The following is an 18,199-nucleotide window of genomic DNA, read 5'->3' on the forward strand; positions in this document are numbered from 1 at the left end:
GGGCGTAAGTGCCTGTCCCCTCCGCTCCGCCTTTGTTTCTGGTGGTTCAGCTGCCTCCGGAGTCCCCTGCTGCGGTTCCCATGGACCCCTCTGCCGCTCCTCAGGCTCTGGCCCACCTTCGGTACCTGCTGCGGACGTTAAAGCCACAGTGGTAGGAAGAAGGCGGAGGCAGAGAGTCAGCTGGGATCAAACCTCCCAGCCTCACTGCCCAGGGAAGTGAAAAGGATCTCTGTGGAGATCCAGCACCATTTCTTTTCCTCCTGGACACCCCGGAGCCAGCTTCCCTAACGCTGTCCCACTGTCTTTCCATCCCACGAAGTGGTCCTTCCCCCCTGCTGAGCTGTCACTAACAATCATTAGTGAATTGTCACTAACACCCGTTTATGTTTTCTTTTGCAGTGATGATTCTAACCCTGGACTGGCCTCTGTGTGTTATTGTACATAGAATATTTATTTTTATACAGTGTTCTCTGAAATGCCAAAAGTTATGCATTTTTACAAATTATCAAAAAGCTGCATATTTTTTGTACAGAAAATACTAGATCTCCCTTCTTCCCTGTTTGTCAGTTCTCTGTATAATTCTATGTCTGCATTATGCTTGTTTTGTCATGGAGTACAGCTGTAATATTTACATGATATTTGTGCACACATGATGAATATAGGACCTTAATAAATTATTGCATTAAAAGTGCCCAAAGGAACTGCCCTGTATAGATTTAAAGGTCATTTTCATTTTTCGAGCTGGAATCATTCAAGACTATTTCAAAATATTATGTATTTTTTATTAAAGTGAAATATTAACAATTTTGTGGTGACTAAATTAAGGTATTACTGGAAAAAACTCACAGTAGCCACCGTACACTGGGAACATAGAAATTCCATGATTAATAGTTATCAAACAAAGTCAGTTTCATGATCAGCTTCAGCCAGCCAAGTGCGGCCCCCCGCCAGCTCCTCTAGAGGCTGCTCCTTGGCCACGCAGGAATGGTAACACCTTCCCCAAGAGCTGCGGAGTTAGCGCGTACAAAGAGAATCTCTTACTCTCTTGCCTCTGGCTAAAATAGAGGACCTCCCATGAGCTGGAAAGAATAATAAATAAAAAGAATAATAAATAAAAATAAAATAGAGCACCTCCCATGAGCTGGAATAACCCTCGTGGACAACGGGCCCTGGTCAGCAAGAAATTCTAATGTCTTTCTAAATTGTAGGCCTGCAAGTAGCTTAATTAAAGCCTCATTTAAAATTAAGCATATGGCAGAATACCTTGATGATCGCCTAATGAATGTTTATTAGCTAAATCAATCCACACGGCTTTTTTAAATGTTAACCGAAGGTCACATGCAAATTTGCAGAGCATGTCATTATAATTTGCATATGTGTATTTTAATTATCCTTCTTGACCTACCTTTGTTAATGTCTCAAGAAAAATTATACTATCAAGAAAAATTATACTATCAGACTAAAGTGAACATCATAATGTGCTTTTCTTAGAAAATGAGCAAAGGAGTGGAAGCCTAAGTCTGTTCCCTAAAATACGTCCACTTTCCTTGGTCCTTCACGTAAGGGGGAAAGACAGTTTGCAACCCAGAAGTTTCAGGGGGACAGAGAGAAGCTATCAGTATCTAAAGATCCCAACGGAGAAACGCAAGCGGTGACTCACTGGTTAGACTGATTCACTTGAATCTGCTCTTTGCATCACGAACGCTGCCACTGCAAAAGGAGTTCAGCACCCTCTTCCGCAGCGTCGCTCTACGGTTTTTCCCGCCAGAGCTCCTGCGGTGCTGTGTGTAAGGGTCGCGGGCTGGGTTCACAACAGCTTCTCCTGGCTACAGCTGTGCCAGCTGAAGTGGTCATCACCACCACCGCTGCCGCCTGTACTCAGCTATTCAACCCCTACACTCAACTATTCATTCTGTTTACAAACTATTAGTTATTTTTTCCAACCGATTCCATACAGCCCTTTAGCACCATCAGAGTAAAACAACAGAGTGAGAGAGCTGCTTCTCTTGTACGCCGAGGAAAAGGCCTGCCAGGGACTGCCCGAGGAACCGAGCCCAGCCCCTGACCGTTGCACTCCGTCGGTCACCTCACCCTTTCAGAAATTTCTTGAACTTCATCTAAAAAACCAGTGAGGGTTCTACCACCCTGTGTCCCTCACCTCCCCGTACCGCAGGCTGTTCCCAACTCAGATCGCTCTCGCAGTTAGGAAAGTCCTTGCAACTTTCAACCTAAACCAATTAATGATATTTACAACCATTTCTTCTTGTGCCAACATTGTCCTTTGGATGAAACTTTTCCGTGCGTGATGTTTTCATGAGATGCTCGGGGGACTGGAGCTGAAATGGCACAGAAAGAAAATGAACCGCAGAGCAGTGAGGAATTCTTGTGTGTTTTCTCAGTAATAGATCTCATTAATGTAAGACCCAGCTCCCTGTTAGAAGGCTTTGCAGCTGTGAAGCTTAGCTAATTGGAACAGCACTTATTTAAACGAGTGCCACACAACTCTGGTGTTTTAATTACACACCTGTTAGGCACAAAACAGTTACTAAAGACCCAACCAGGTATACTGACGGCAGCCTTGGTTTTGGAAGGTTATAGTAGCTGCGGCAGTGAATTTCTACTCTGGTCTTGTAGTGCTTGGCCCATAAGGTCGGTAGGTTGAATGCTTCAGCCCCTTCTAAAAATGCTGGCTATGTTTAATCCTCAAAAACTTATAGGTCCCTAGAAGAACCTGCCAATGCCTCCTGTTCCCTTTGGTGTTCGTAGTGTATTTTTGTTTTGTACCTGTTATTTGTGATTGCGCTGCATGGGATTGTCTTTGCTTGGGTTTGATCTAAAAGCAACCAAAACATACATCTGTTGCCTTGCCTTGACACAGCTACTGGAAGGTAAAGGAGTTGCGGCATGATACTGTATCTGTTTATTGCTTGGGCTGTTTTTCAACTGATGTATTTGTGAGAGAGAAAGCTTTGGCCAGAGGCACGGGGGACCTTGAAATGCAATTGCCAGAACTCCTGAAAGTTCCTGACTTGTGTCAGCAGAGAGGCCGGGCAGGAGGGATGGTCTGAGCAAAAGAGGTTTGATTTTTCTTTACTTCTAGCTTTGCCCCAGCATAATTCCTCTGTTATCAGTGGAGAGGCACCTGACTTAGGCCACTGCAAACCACAAGAGACTTTGGTGCCACAGCTTCCATAGGACTCAGATACTTTCTGTCAGCAAAATGCAGACACACGCAGAGCATCAACACGTGCCCTCTCACCTTTATTACCTTTTTCTTCTTTGTTACCTCAGATCATTCTCTTCATAGCATTGGTTTGGCTTCAAATTGGCTGCTGGACTCTAAAGGTGCTTTTTGTGGGCAGCAGAATTTGTGACCTTCTGAGACTAGGTTAATGTTTCCTTTGGCATGCCGTTAAAAAGCTGAACTTAATTCAGCAAAAAGCATTTTAAAACCTCTCTGAGAATGATATTTTGGAGGAGAGTCTACTGACTTGAAAATTAGTGTAATTTTTACTTTCACTTGCAAACCAGCAGCTCCTTTTGCATCTTGGCAAAAGGGATCGATAGACTTCAGCTGTGAAGAAAACTCAGCTCTTGGACCTAATTCTCAAGGGCACTGAGGTAGCGAATTCCCACAGATTTTTCTAGGAAGCAGGCACCTCAGGAGGAGCGGCACACCTGACTGCTGTTGTGAGCTCAGCCTGCGACGTGACGCGCTGACGGGCGGGCGCCTGGCGCGTGTGGGTATTTTGGCAGTCCCGCGGTGCCTCTCTCTGCGTTGTGCCTCTGTTGGGCGTTGAGTCACGAGTGTCTCACGCAGCCGACTGCCAAGAAAACACAGCACCTCACGTGGCGCGCACACGCGCAGAGGGAAAGGATCCGAGGTTATTTGCAGCAGCTGCACTAAAGCATAGGAGATGAAAGACAACTGATCTGTCACTGGGGAAAAAGCATATGTAAGATAACCACCCACCTGTCATAAAGGTAGGAAAATGGTGACAAACGTTCCCCGTGGTTGCTGCAGACCACAGCCTGTCTTTTTTAACCGAGGCAGATAGTTAACCGGTTCAGACTGCTGTTCCCACAGCCCCTGATATTGATACAATCTCATCAGCCGCTGGGGATGAACCAGAGGCTGTGAATCAGTGGAACTCTACTGATTAGCTGCTCTTCCCAAACGTAAGCGCCTTGCATTTCAAGAAAAACCCGAACAAATGGTAGAAGCTGGCTTTGCACCGCCCTGAACCTGACAGTTCGGTTTCGGGGTCCGTCCCTATGAAAACCTGTAGCTGGGTTGCTGTCACTGTTGACGAGCGTTAATTCTGCCTGGCCGTTTTCACGTGAAACTGTTTGTCTGCCGCTTCAAGGGTCAAACTCCTTGGCTGATAGCCAAAAAGTGAGGCAAGTCTGAGGGTGGAGAAGCTTGGGAAACGACAGCGGAATGAAAGGAGAAGAAGGACCTTCCTGAAGGTTTGCTGGAGATGTTTTGCAAGTTCCCTCCCCGGAGCTTGGGAAGAGTTCTTCAGCTGCACACCCGGAGGAATCTGTGCCCAGATGCCGCCCGCTGGGGCTGCGGGAGCGCGGCGTGCCAACGCCTTCTGCTTCGCTTTCTGTCTTCTCCCAGAGGCCAGAGGCAGGGTTCGGAATGGACACCGTTTATGCTCTTTTTCTTTGGCCATTTTTGCTTCATTCTATGATTGTGGTCAGACTCTTCAGATGAAGAATTAGGCTCGTTTTCCAGCGGCCGCTGTATAAATGAGTGCAAGACATAGACAATATTTTTGTGGGGGGATCCTTTGATCCAAGAAAGGAATCTTTCTTGAACAATTATCCTTAGAAAAACCAATCAAGCCCCGCATGTTCTGTTTAGAGTGCTGCTCAGAGAGGACGTGATAAAACTTTTTGCTACCGTTTCTGGTTACCAGATGACAAACTTCCACCTATATCGTTGATGATTCCATCTTTAACCTTTTCATCACAAACTTTCTTCTCCTGTTCCGTTATAAAGAAATGACCTTTTTATTTTTTCCCCGAAAAGGGAAAACCGTACTGGATTTTGAAGGCGTGAAATGTCTTGTCGGAGGAGGAAAATATGGAGTGTGGGGGAAAAAAAAAAAAAAATCTGGTTTCACTGAATAATTCCTTTGCTTCCTGTACTTCTGCTTTGGTCTCCACCATGCACACTGGATGTATTTTGTCTGGAGCCCTCCAGAAATATTATTCTGCTGGCCCACTAAGGCCCCTTTCTGTGGGTACCTCTCAACAGATGTACTTCCAGATGGAAAATAAGGATCACGAGGGTTAAATTCCGCTGTTACATGTTTTAATACGTTCGCTGAAGGGAAATAAAGATTTGGCAAAGTGCTGAGGGGTGCAGAGGACATTTCCCAGCTGCCTGAAGGGCAGAATATACAACTCTGGATACCTCGTACCAACTGCTGTGCAAATCTGGCATCCCTTACTCAGTTCCCATTGCTGAAGGTTAAATTCTGTTCACAGGGACTCTATAGTGTCTTTCCACCACAGCTCTTGCAATTTATTAAAAAGACTAAAATTAATTATTAAGTACATATCTTACGAACATGACTCATAACATTTCTACTTCATTGAGTGCATTGGGAATCCCATTTGCCCCAGCCCTAAAACACATATTTAACTTTGAGTGTGTGATTCCTGTTGGCCTAAATGATGCTATTTGCATATTTAAGTACTCTGGTGAATCAGGGCCGTTATTATTAGAGTTAATGAATGATATTATCTAAATCGTTAGGCAGAACTAAACGATAAGCAATTCACATTGCAGTTCGGAGAGAAAGCGCCGATTTGAAGTTCAAAGTGATGTCTTTTAAAGCAGAGCGAGTCCCAGAAAGGCAACAACCTTCATTCAAACACCCGTGGTCAACTCGGCTGGAATAATCCCGACCTTCTGATCAGGAGACCTGTACCTGGCACCCACCTCCTCTCACCAGTGCAGGGAACCTCTTCTGTTAAAATAATTCCAGGATTGCAAAGAGCAGGGAAAAAAGTTCTGCTTTCAGTTTCACCTGAAGAACTGCAGTTTTTTCTTAAGAATTCTAACAGATTTATTCAGTCAATAGAGGAGCAGGGGAAGAAATTTTTTCAGTTAGGAACCAGGCTGATGAAAGGGTTAATTTATTTTATTTGTATTTTTTTTATTTTTTACTTCTTTTGTGGGGGGAGGAGGGGAGAACCTGACCAGAACTGCAGGCGGTAGATGTGCTTTTTTTTTTTTTCTTCTTTTTTTAATGAAAACAATTATATATATAGTTTGAGAATGATACTTTTACTTTGCATTTTATTACTGATTTTCTGGGAGCGATTTGTTTGCTCTTTTCTGTTTTCTTGCGTTTTCTTTTAGGTGTATTTTTAATGGGCTTTTGGAATAAGTTTGTAAAAGTTCCTCACCCAAAATGTCCTAAGGACATTCCTGTTGTGTTTTTTTTCTCCCTAAATTCAGTAGTAAAATGGTGCTTTCCATAGGCAAACCGGTTTTTAGTGGGGATAAACATATCCACGCAGGCCACGCCTAGGGACCAGGTACCAGTGACCTCTCCCAGACAGAATGGTCTCTCCAAAACTCTTCCTTTACACTTACAAAATTCAAAAGGGCTATGTTAGGGACCAGTTGATTGTAAATGGTCTCTTCCGATCTTAGGTGGTCTGTCGTAAAGCAGTTAGTCTGGCAAGAGTCGCTGTGTCCTCTTCAAGTAGCGTTCTACAGCCCGAAATCTCGGGCTTAGCTAGAAAGCTCTGGAATAGCAACTGAAGGAAACATGTTTTCTTGAAAACGGCAAGCTCTTGGTAGGTACCGACTAACGTATTGTTGTCTCTCGCTAGTGTTTTCCCTCCTCGAAATCCAGCAACGCACTCACGTTCAAGCTTATCTTTAGGCTTTGCTTCACGCTCAGCCTACATGCAAGTGCTTGGCTGGATGAGGGTCTCCCCTTCTCTTACACTTTCTTGGGTTTTTTTTTTCCCTTTTGCCCTGTTTTTGTCCCTGTTGCTTCCAGATGTTTTTGTCCTGGACAAAATGGCTACTTTCTCTTCTGCAGTTTCAGAAAAATCTCTCCTGGTCCCGTTTTGATCATTTTTCCACTCACTTTTATTATCTACCCTTCCTGCTATGCTTCCTCCCGTCTTGTACCCCTTCTTTGTCAAACATTTTGACCTGATGTAAACATCATGGCAAAACATGGATTAAGATTGTAGGTGTTTGTTGATAGTTTTTGGAGTTGACTGTAAAGCTTTTACTGTTTAAAATGCTAGGCAGCAAGACCAGTTTAGCTTTATAGCTTTCTTATGATTTTGTTTGCTTGTTGAAGTTATTAAATTTGTTCTTTTTTTAAACAGACTCAGAATTAGTCAGAATATTGCAGAATATTTTTAAAGAAAAACCTGCTAAACTTTTTTTTTTTTTTTTCCTGCAAAACATGACTTTGTTGGACTGCCGTCACACACAGAGTTTAGTAGGTTAGACATATTTAGGTAGGCATGAGAGGACCGGTTGTGAAACTTGTGGAGCGGAACTTGTATTCTTGCTTTCCATTGCACGCCGCTTGTCAGTCCATTGTCTCTGGCGGGGGTTTGCTGGGAGTGTCAAAATTCCATTTTGTGATAATTCCATTGTTTTCTCGCAGTAATGTTTCGAAATATTGCTTCAGTAAATCTTCCCTTCTACTCTCCTGCAAAGATTTGCTTTTACCCTGGTGTTGCACACCACCAGCAGTGCCACAGACCAAGCAGTTTCACCCTTCTGGGGAGTCTTCCAAAGGAAGCATGCTATTTCCTGAAATTCCACAGCCTTTTCTGCGGCAGTACTATGTCAACGAAAAGGAGAAAGAGACATTTGGCAGCAAGACCGTGCAGGGCACCATAAGCAGGCTCCTTCTCCGAGCCTGGTCCCTAGCCGTTCAGTTGTTACCTTCTCCATGCCGCTCCCTTCGCTGTGCCGGCAGAGCTCTCTGCGTGGTCACAGGGTGACCCTGCTGAGAACTGACCTACCTTGAAAAAGAGTCCCTCAAAACCACAGAGCACCTAAAGCGAGAGAGCAAAAGGGGAAGCTCACACCGGTACTGCCACAGAAGTGCACGGGGACTGACAGCCTGCGACTGCCCCAAAGGCAGAGGTGCCCAAGCAAGCACGAAGGAGGGAGGTGGAGCAGAAACAGCAAACAAGGCATGGCAGCAGAGGCCTCCAGTCGCCTCATTTAGGCCGCTTCTCAGCTGCAGCATGCACTTACCTTAACTTTCCACTTCTCTAACCACATGGGATCACTCTATTATTCCTTCTTCTCCCTCACTATTTTAAATTTAAAGATAGGGTAAATTGGGGCAGAGCATTGTCGTCGTCATGCCGTGTGTGTCCTGTGTCCCCCCAGTAAAAGGAGGGCTGTGGGGTGGAATGGCCTGACTCCACAACGTTCTCACAGGTTTTAATGATGCAAACTTGACTCCAGATGTTGACCAGCACCGTAATGGGTAATGGAGGAGAGTTTCTAATTTACGGGGAAAGCCTGCAGGTGCCACGGGCGCTTCGGCGGTACAGCTCGCAGCGCCCGAGTTACGGGCTGTATCTACGCTACCAGTCGGTGCAGTATGAGAAGAGTAGGTCTGAAGAACGAAACAGGTCCTGCCAAGGAACCTCCTTGTTTCAGGAGGTTTAATTGTTGACTGCACTAGTCTGGCCTGGTGGCCAGCGAACCACTAACCGCTGCCGTTAGCGGCTCAGACGCGAGGCATGCTGCTGGAGCTCGCCTTCTGGTTCACTTCCATCTTGCCGGAATCCAGTCTGAATATTCAGAGACTGTTCTGTGCTGTGAGCCAAAGCAGAGCGCGTGGGCGCGATCAAGAGGTTTGCTCTAGAGGCACACCTTTGATTGGGAAGGCGGTGCCCGTGCAGGCGTGCCAGCCTGCAACCCGCTCGAGAGCCCGTCCACCCAGCACCACGCCGCGCTGTCCAGAGGCGCCGCCCTCGGTGCCCTGCCGCGCGCGGGAGAGCGTCCCCCGCCCAGGTGAAGCAGCTCTACCAAGGAAGCCGTGTAGATGCTCCCACAGCATCCGGAGTCCTCGCGGCAGCAGAAAACCACCTCCCTGACGTACTTTCCCCGCACCTGGAACGCTTGCGTCATTGGCACTGCCCCTGCTTCTCATCTTTGTACGATTTGGATACCAAATTCTCTGATACTGGGACACTTTCTGTCAAAGATCTGCTCGTCAGCCGACACTAGTCAAACATTAATGACAGAGTCCCTGCAGGAGAATGATTTCTGAAGCAATCTGTTGTTACATATCTGGTTTCCTTGAATTTTACAGGAGATATTTTACTTTTTTTTTTTTTCCTTTGGTGGCATAGAATGTACAATATTTAATATACCTGTAGTAAAGTGATGAGTTATGAGTAAATCTTGACAGGGCATTGTTTCTGCGTATCTCTCATAAATGCTGATTGATTGAGATTTAAATCTAAATACACTTTTTACATTTTTTTTTTTTTATACTGAACTTTTCAGCCTGTATATTAAATATCCAATGCTATTTGGCATTCATTAATGTAAGTGCTGTAGTACGCTTTGTGTTACCAGTAATTATTACTGTCATTGCGCTGATTCTAAGACATTATTTCAACTCCTTTTGGCGTAGTTTAGCTACTTGGAATTTTTTGGCCTTCAAAAAAATTCCACGCTAAATGATTGCTAGAATGAAGAGAACAAAGGGCTGTTCTTTCCCACAATCTTTTCAACCTCAGTAGGAGCTTCTTCAGCCAAAATGAGCATTTTCTTTTTCTTTTCCACTTTCTCCTTGGCAATATGAGAACATTGATTTGTTTTGTCTTTTAATCCTGGAAATTCTGAATTCCATGTCGACCATTTCTAGCAATATTTTAGAAAAGCAGAGATAGTTGTGCCATAAGGAGCTACTGATCATAACAGAATTGAAATATTGTAATTATTTTGTTTTTCTTTATGAATGTTTTTTCCACTATTAAGTTTTTAAGCAAATATTTTCTCAGTGTGATAAAAATTGAAAAGGCACTAAAGGATTAAACACTTAACATGGACGAGGAAAGGGATTCAGTTAAATGATTTCCATCCGTATGAATGAAAAATAGCTTATGAATTTTTATGTCAGAACAAAAACTGTGCCTCAGTTACCTATTTCCCGTGTCCATTAACTAACCCAGTGATTTCAGTGAAACCACACCTGCCCTTGAAACTAGGGGTATGCTTAAAGAACTCGCTGAAACACTGCTGAGTAGTAATTAAGTTTGGGTTTGTAAAAGTAAGCTGCTGCTTAATTACAGTGCCTTTAAAGCATTTCTACCTTCTTGCAAAAGATGGAAATTTTATATATTTAATCACCAACATCCATTTATCAGATAAAGAAAACAGTCCTTATCTTATTCTGAGGCGCTGTTTTATGTTCTGATGAAAAGTGCTATGCAAGAGCTGTATATTGCTATTTTAAACACCTTAGCCTATTCACGACATCATTATGAGAATAACAATGAGAGATTCCAGGAGGAAGTCAGTTTGGGGAATGGACTTTTGGAAAAACCAAAGGAGGGCTGACAAACCAGGCAGGAGGTAATGAAAAACGTCTTGGGCTGGATGGTTGTTGCAGTGGTAAATGTGACACCATATTTGAAGTGTCATCCCATCGTTTTCCAAGAGGAGTCTGATGAATTCCTTGTGCCTTGTGTTGAAGTTTTACTCCTTTGTGTCAATGTTTTAGCAAGGTTTCTATTTTAATTCGCGTGCCATACATATTCCAGTACAGTTTGCATTTGTTACATATGATGTACATACTTTCTTCTCCCTTTTATAAAAATACCTGTTTACTTACACGTAGTTTCTGTCTTTTGTAAATGACAGCTAATGCAAATAATAAACCATAAATTCACTTACACGTCATCTTTCCATTTGGGGATGGTTTTTAGGTTAACATCCGAAGGAGATCTGGCATCTGCTGTTTGCCAGTCAGCCCCAGTAACTATGGAACTAGGTGGCAAATTTCAACCGGTTTGGCAGAGGGACAGGAGTCTCAAAAGCACTGTTATCACCAGCTCTATGAAAATAGGTGGCTGGATAGAGGACAGTCTCCCACTTAGCGCCTGTGCTAAGGGAAAGGCAGCAACCTCCGCTGAGCTTATAGTGCTGGACACCAGGGAATCTGCATGGGAGAGACAGCCTGAACCCTCCCACTGCATGAATAGCCTTATTGGAGCTCGCTCTTAAGACATCCAATTAATCAACCATAAAACACAAAGCTACGTGAATTGTGGAACTGAGAGAGCGAGCGCAAACAGAGGGGACAGAGCCAAGAGCAGAGGAAAGTAGAGACTGACTCTCTAGTTATGCCCATGCTGAAATGATCATGATTATCAGCTTTGTGTATTGTCTTTTACTTTTCTCAAAATTGAGAGAATCAGTAACAAGGTGTACATCTAGCTCAAAATCCAGGAGGTGGCAGGTATTTGCTAAGGGACCCTATCTAAAGTAAAATGTTTGCTCAGTTTCTAAGAATCCCTGCTAATGTGGGCGGAAAAACAAACCCAAATCAGATGACCAAGCCTTTTGCAAATGGTCTGGGGACAGCAGAATCTGTCCCGTTGACTTGGTTTTGGCAAGGCACGGCAGTAACAGGGAAGGCGCCTTTGGCTTCGAATGCCACAACAGCTGTTAGGATGATTGCACTATACCCCACAGCGATATATTCCTCTCATCTGACTTTAGATATCTGAAAACTAGACATCTACGTCGGAGCAGGTTTCCCTGGGCTCCTTTTGCAGCCAAAGGGGAGAAACAGGCAGCCCCGGGAACATCCATCTCTCCCTCCCCGCCCTGCTTAGAGACTGCTGTTTGCTCCTCCTCTCCTCTACACCTGGGTTTGTTTCTGCGTTAGCCCGAAGGGAACACATGCACCCACACAGCGGTGATTCCTTGAAAGGAAAGCGATTTGCTGAAAAACTTTTAGCTCTTGAATTGCCAGACAGCAAAAGTAATTGCCTTGCTCCTGACCTCCTCTGGGTAGAGGTATAATGAGCCTTGGAGCACAAGGCAAAATCCTCAAGGATCCGGATATTTAACAGGGACGGATGCATTAAGTTATATAGAAAAATGAATGTGTTTGGATGTTCCAACTTGGAAAGGAGAATGTGTTTGAAACATACGATTTCTAGAATTCCTTAAGGCTTTAAGATCACTTTTGGTTTATAAAAATGATGGCTCCTGGATGTACATCATTATACCTTAGGAGAGCAGTATAATTTTGCACTTGTGCAATAAATGTATGTTTTGGAGGTTTGCCGTGTACTGCCTCAGACAGACATGAGACCCAAAGACAGGCTTGTTTCAATGCATCTTCCTTTATTTATAGGTCACAGTTTGAGATCCTTATTTCCCACCCCCCCGAGGGCTCTGTAGATAGCAGGGGAAAACAGTCAGTTATTCTAATGATTTAAATTGACTGTTTTAAATCAAACTGAGGAACAATTATGAAAGCAGGCAAACAAGCAGTGCTGTCCTGTCCTGTGAAGTTTCCCTGAAAAGAACTTGGAGCTTAATGGTCCCAGCCGGGAAGACAATGTGCTTATAGATATCACCAGAGGAGAAAGGGAATGTGTACCACAGCTGCAAACGATACCAAAGAGTGTAACTGCGAAGGGACAAACAAACATATTTACTAGCACAGGAAAAACTGATCAGACATAACTACAAAAAACCCCTTTGCAAAATGGTGAGTAGTGGGAAATACAATTTAGTTTTATATGTGGGATGCCAGTTTGCTAAGGAAGTATCCTGCAGTACAGATCTGGCGTGATCTGTAGATGAGTGACTTGATGATCAAACCGTGCAATGACACAGTGCTACATCTTTGCTCCTCCAAAAAGAAATGTAGTTCTACAAATGCCAAAACCAAAACATAATTGCGTCAGAAGTCCCCAGACACCTGCTGGGATGTATCACTTTCTGCAGTAAAAACCTGTGCTATAGTAAAAGCACAAACATTCTGTTGCAAATAGTTTGCTTCAAGAAATTCAGATGTCTTACAGAGATGGAGGCTTTTCTGCCTCTTGGATTGGCCGTGCTTGGGTATCATATTAATCTGTGCCGAAATGCACCACTCACAAATTTATCACTTTATCCATCCAGTTTTCTTTAAACTCAGAGACTGAAATAGGTTTTTTCTTAACTAGTTAATATCAAAATCACATTCCTTAGGAGGCATAGGGCAACAAGCCAAAAGAATCAGCTGTGTCCTTTCTCACGTTGCCCCCCCAGTTTTCTTAGCTAGAAGTCCCAACCTGTTTAATTCCTCAGAGAAGCCATTCCATACGTGTGATCACCACAACAATTTTCCCTATACCTTACCCATTTCTGGCTATTGTTTCTGAGCTCTGGAGAGGAATCCTCTCCACAGTATTCAGTATTCCTCAACTGAACACAATGTTTTTTGTTCTGTTACCCCTTTTTTCCCCTAATTCTGAAAGATATACTCATAAATCTCCATCTGACAAAAAGAGTCATGATTGTTGTGAATAACCATGACTATTCAAATATTTGTATTAATATTTTTACTTATATGACTAAGAAATAATTGAGTCAAGACAATGATCTCTGCAGTCTGCATTGATGTGTTTAAGGATAAGTAACAAGGATTAAAACACTCCTTTTAAATAACAAGGATGAAAACCCTTTCTTTTTTTTAAGCTAATTTTTTTTAAGCTAATAAGCAGCATTTAACTTTTAGAATCAGTTGGTGTTTGGGCAGGAAAGACCTCTCTCCTTCTTCCTTAGCCTTAGCTAATCTGTGACTTTCGAAGACATCCTAACCATCAGTCTACCTTAAACATCATGTCAGGATCTAATGATCTAATTTGAAAAAATACTACTGTAAGAGAATTCTCCAAAAAGTTAGGATTTAGCTTTTCTGGTTTCTTTAAGAAGAAAAGCTCACCGTACACAACCTGCTAGCATAGTAAGCCCATAAGCAGTATGGAGGGTGGAGGAGGGGTTAAAAAATGGCTCGAAGAGGGGGGGGAAAAAGTCATTACAGAAATACAGATTATTTGCAGAACTCAGTTATTACGTCTGTTATCTATGGCCATAATATATACACACATCAATTTTGATCATATTAGGTTATCCTAATAATATGACAACGCTTACACTGATTTGATAAAATTCCTGGATTATATATGCCCGTAAGATAGAGCTTTCAAAGTACTTGACATTACTGTACTGCCAGGACGACCCTGGATGCCTGCCAGCCTAAGCGAGAGTAAAGCTGTATCTCTTGGTTCTGAAGCTATGAAATATTTATTACAATGTTTGAGATATAACAGCTTCTGTCCAAAAGTGAGAGTGCCATAAACAGGCTGTTTTTCCAATAGCTGGAGAGTTAGGCAGTCAGCAGTCTATAAATGCTCCGTCAATAGATATGTTGTTTATTTTGACAAAGTAACAGATTGTATTTGCACTCGGAAGTCAGCTGGCAGATGGTCTTTGCACAACCTAGTGAGGGCAGACTCCGCTCCTGCTGACTGGGGAAAGCTCTCTTTTAATCCAGCATTGCAAATTTTTGTCTTGAAGAATGCTAGTTAGTAACAATTCTTCCCTGAACAACTAGATCTAAACGGCCGGAACATACAGCTATTGTGACCAAAAATCTTGGACTCTGAGTCATCTTCTGTGTTACAGAATTTGTAAAGGTACCCACCCTGCCAATTCCTCATCACGTGGTTTAGGTGACCTACTGCTTTATCGCTTTTCCATTGCAGCCTTAGTGTTCAACACTGAACTCGGAGCTGGAGAGAAAACCCCTTGTATCGTAGTGGCTCCAAAGGAGCAGGCAGTTCCAACAGTGCAGTTACTGCAGAACAACTCATGCAACTCTCCGTTCAAATGCTGCCTTGCTCTGATCTGTTTTACTCAGAAAAGTTAGTTTGTGTCACAAAGCAACTCACAATCTTCCAGAAATACTCGAAGCAACATAAAACATAGGTGTAATGCTGTTAACGTTTGGGTTAAGGATGAGCTGTATCCACTGGAGAACGAAAGAAAGAGGTGAAATTTACCTTATAGCGGGACAATTAAAAACTACAAAGGCAGGAAAATTGGTATTAAAATTCAGACATCTATGACTGACTGACTTAAAAAAAAAAAATTAAAACCAGTGGTACACTATGAAGGTCTTTGACCTCCTCCTCTCTCACGCTTCTCCAGCCCTCCTGCTTCCTTCAGCCTCCTACTGCAGGGAGGCCGCGTTACGGTTTGCGAGTCGATGGCCATTCCTTAGCCATTGCAAGGGTAGCTGAGCATCTGGGTTTTCCCCATGCAGGTGCTGCTTCCCCAAACACGGAAACTCTTCCCAGGCTGCAATCCTCACAGAAATAATGTAGGCAATAGTACAAACCAGCTGCAAAATAGGAGATCCCTTCTCTCATACCTGCTCTACTGCCAGTAGCACAGTGACTCGCTCGGGGACGCGACTACTTCTGGGATGTGCCGTTCTTACTGACGATGTGCAAACTGGTAGCAAGCTGGTGTGGGTGATAAAGAAGAAATTGAGGGAATTAGATTCTTATTTCAGGGAACACAAAAGCTGTATTAGGAGGCCGCAGCCCGGCACTCACTGCATGTGGTAAGCCTCTTCTAAGACTGTGACACTTGATGACCACATTACACTATGAAAGGCAAATGTGAAGAGGAGCCCCACCCTTACATCAGTTTATTTCATCCGATCCATCTGAATGGCACGTATCTACGTGGTGGATGTGACAAGCACAAAATTAAAGCTGAAAATATGCCTGAATGTAAGGAGAATGTTGTTTGTAAACAGAAAAATGTTTTTGTAAACAGAATGAGTTGTCCTAATGTTGAAAGTTTGTCTCACACAGAAGACATAATTTTATTTTCTTTAAAGACCTCCTACACGTTTGTGTTGTTATCACACAGCAACTATATGATGTTAATCTGTAACAAACTGGGAATGTTTTCAAAAAATTGTGATGCTTATTTTGTCTCATCTCAAATTATTTTTAATTACAAAGCTACATACCACATGCACGATTCCTGGGATTATTGGATGCAATTATTTGTATCTTGAAATAGAACAATGTAAATCCTCTTCCTCCTTTTTCACAGGGGTTTTAAATTGTCTTTCATGTTTATGCTTAGCACTTGAAAGATCATCTTCGTATTCCCCCTACCCTCCCAATATGGCTCAATACACTTCAAATCCTACAGATAACTTTTCCTTTGCAAAGTTCAAAGTCTCAACAGGGAAGATCCAAGTAAGACTTCCCTTTACATGTAAAATAATTCAAACTCATACATATGAGTTTTTCTCCTACGGTTTCAAAGCATTTTGACCTTGTTTTCAAAACGAAGAGGGGAGAGAATAGGCTCCAAAGCATTAATCCACAGAAATGTGTTAGATCTGTTACTCATTGAATGACTTGCTTAAAAAGAGGAAAGGTATCTTTATTTCGGTTTTAACAACAGTCAGAATACAGCCGTTGTTAGTGAAATGCTTTACCCAGGGTCACAGAGAGAAAACCCTCGGTTCTCAACTCATGCCCTCTTTCTTTGGGAGATGGTGTGGTCCACAATTAATATAACCTGAAGGAATACTTCATTGCTTTTTTTCCCTGCCAAATGTAATTCTATACAGACACAAAAGTTTATTTTGGCAGAGCCAAAAACAAACTCTGGGAAGCCAGTGAATCTTTATGATTTATTTTACAGCGACAAAGGGAAAGCTGAAAGCATGGATGCCTCTTTATCACCCTGTTCTGTTGTTCCCAGCCACCCGCCTAAAGTAACGTTGCATGCGAGCTGGAGCGGTCTGGGTTAATACTGTATCTCACAGAGCATTACAATAGCCCCCAAATACCTTTCAAGTGAAATCAGTGCAACGATGCAAGATGTTTGTACAGGAATAATGATATATACCCAATTTCATGTAAAAATATCCCCGAGATCAGTTTAAGCGGTGTAGCCCTGCACTCTTCTGTTTGCATCAGTCTGTGATCACGTATTTGGTGCTGCCAAAAGACATGCTGTGAGACTTGTAATACAATCACTTATTGCGTATCTTAGCACTCAAGCTCTTGAATCCGTGCAACTGCGGGGAAAAAAAAAGCCCTCAGCTTTCATTTAGAAAGCAAGTTAAGTTTGCAGCCCTCGTGGCTGAGTTGAAAAACCTTGTGAACGCCTTAAACGCTCCAACGCAACAAGACACAAAGAGCTGCCAGTACTCTTTGTTACGGCCGTTTTAAGCCAGTTTGGGGATGCTGGAAGATTTGGACTAGATGCACCGTACCAAGACGCGCAGGTCACCTTGCCTAAGGGATAGAGGGATGGGCGGCTCCCTTCCTAACAAAAACCGGGCAGGGTGGGCGGAGGACACCTCAAAACCTCTCCTCGAGTGTTAGCCCAAGCTGGGATTGCCCTGAAACCTCTACGGCTCCAAACTCCTCCATCCTGTGACCAGGGAATGGATGGGAAGCCGGGCTTTCTTCCTTTATGCTCCCGACTAATGCAAGCCCAGCAGCTCGTGGGGACTGGGGTCAGGGGAGCCCTTTCTCTCCTGAGCCTGCGTGGGGCCGGGGGGGGAGCGATGGAAGAGGCGGGGAGGGGGTGCCTGTGGGAAGGCGGCGGCGGCAGCAGCCCTGGGGCCCGGGCAAGGAGGAGCAGCGCGATGCCTGGGAGGGCGGCAGCGATAGGGGGGTTGTTGCAGGCCCGGGCTGCAGTGACTCCTCCTAGAGGCGGTATGCGGAGCGGGAGGAAACCCCTTCCACCCCCCTCAAGAGGAGCCGCCGCCATCGCCATTGAAACATACAATACGGGAAGAGAGCCGGCGGCTGAGGCGGAGCAAGGGTGCGGGCGGGGGGTGGGGGAGCCAGAAAGGGAAGGGGGGGCAAGGAGAGGAGAAAAAGAGGGGGAGAAAAAGAAAAAAAAAAAAAAGAGGAAGGGAAGAGAAGAAGGAGGAGGCGGCGGCGGGCGCCGGCAGGTGAGAGGAGCGGCGGCGCGGGGGCTCCGGGGCCGCGGCGAGGCCCGCTCCTCTCCTTCCCTCTCCCCGCTCCCGGCCGCCCGACCCACCTCCTCCTCCTCCCGCCGCCGCCGCTGCTGCTGCCATTCTTCGCAGCCGCCCGGGAGGGACCGGCCATGGCCGGG

At 44.2% G+C, this 18,199-nt stretch overlaps 1 protein-coding gene across 1 annotated transcript in view; it reads left to right on the top strand.

Moving 5' to 3' along the window:
* Positions 1 to 519, top strand: part of COL13A1 (collagen type XIII alpha 1 chain) — a gene marked incomplete at its 5' end in the record, with an annotated part of 91,950 nt that extends 91,431 nt beyond the window's left edge. The window contains one exon of the mRNA XM_082311356.1: positions 400 to 519. Coding sequence (XP_082167482.1) covers positions 400 to 402 — 3 coding nt within the window. The 3' untranslated portion in view covers positions 403 to 519. The remainder of the gene's footprint in view (positions 1 to 399) is intronic.
* Between the last annotated feature and the right edge of the window lie 17,680 nt (positions 520 to 18,199).

This window comes from Platalea leucorodia (genome assembly GCF_965183815.1).
Source record: "Platalea leucorodia genome assembly, chromosome: 4".
Taxonomy (NCBI): domain Eukaryota; kingdom Metazoa; phylum Chordata; class Aves; order Pelecaniformes; family Threskiornithidae; genus Platalea; species Platalea leucorodia.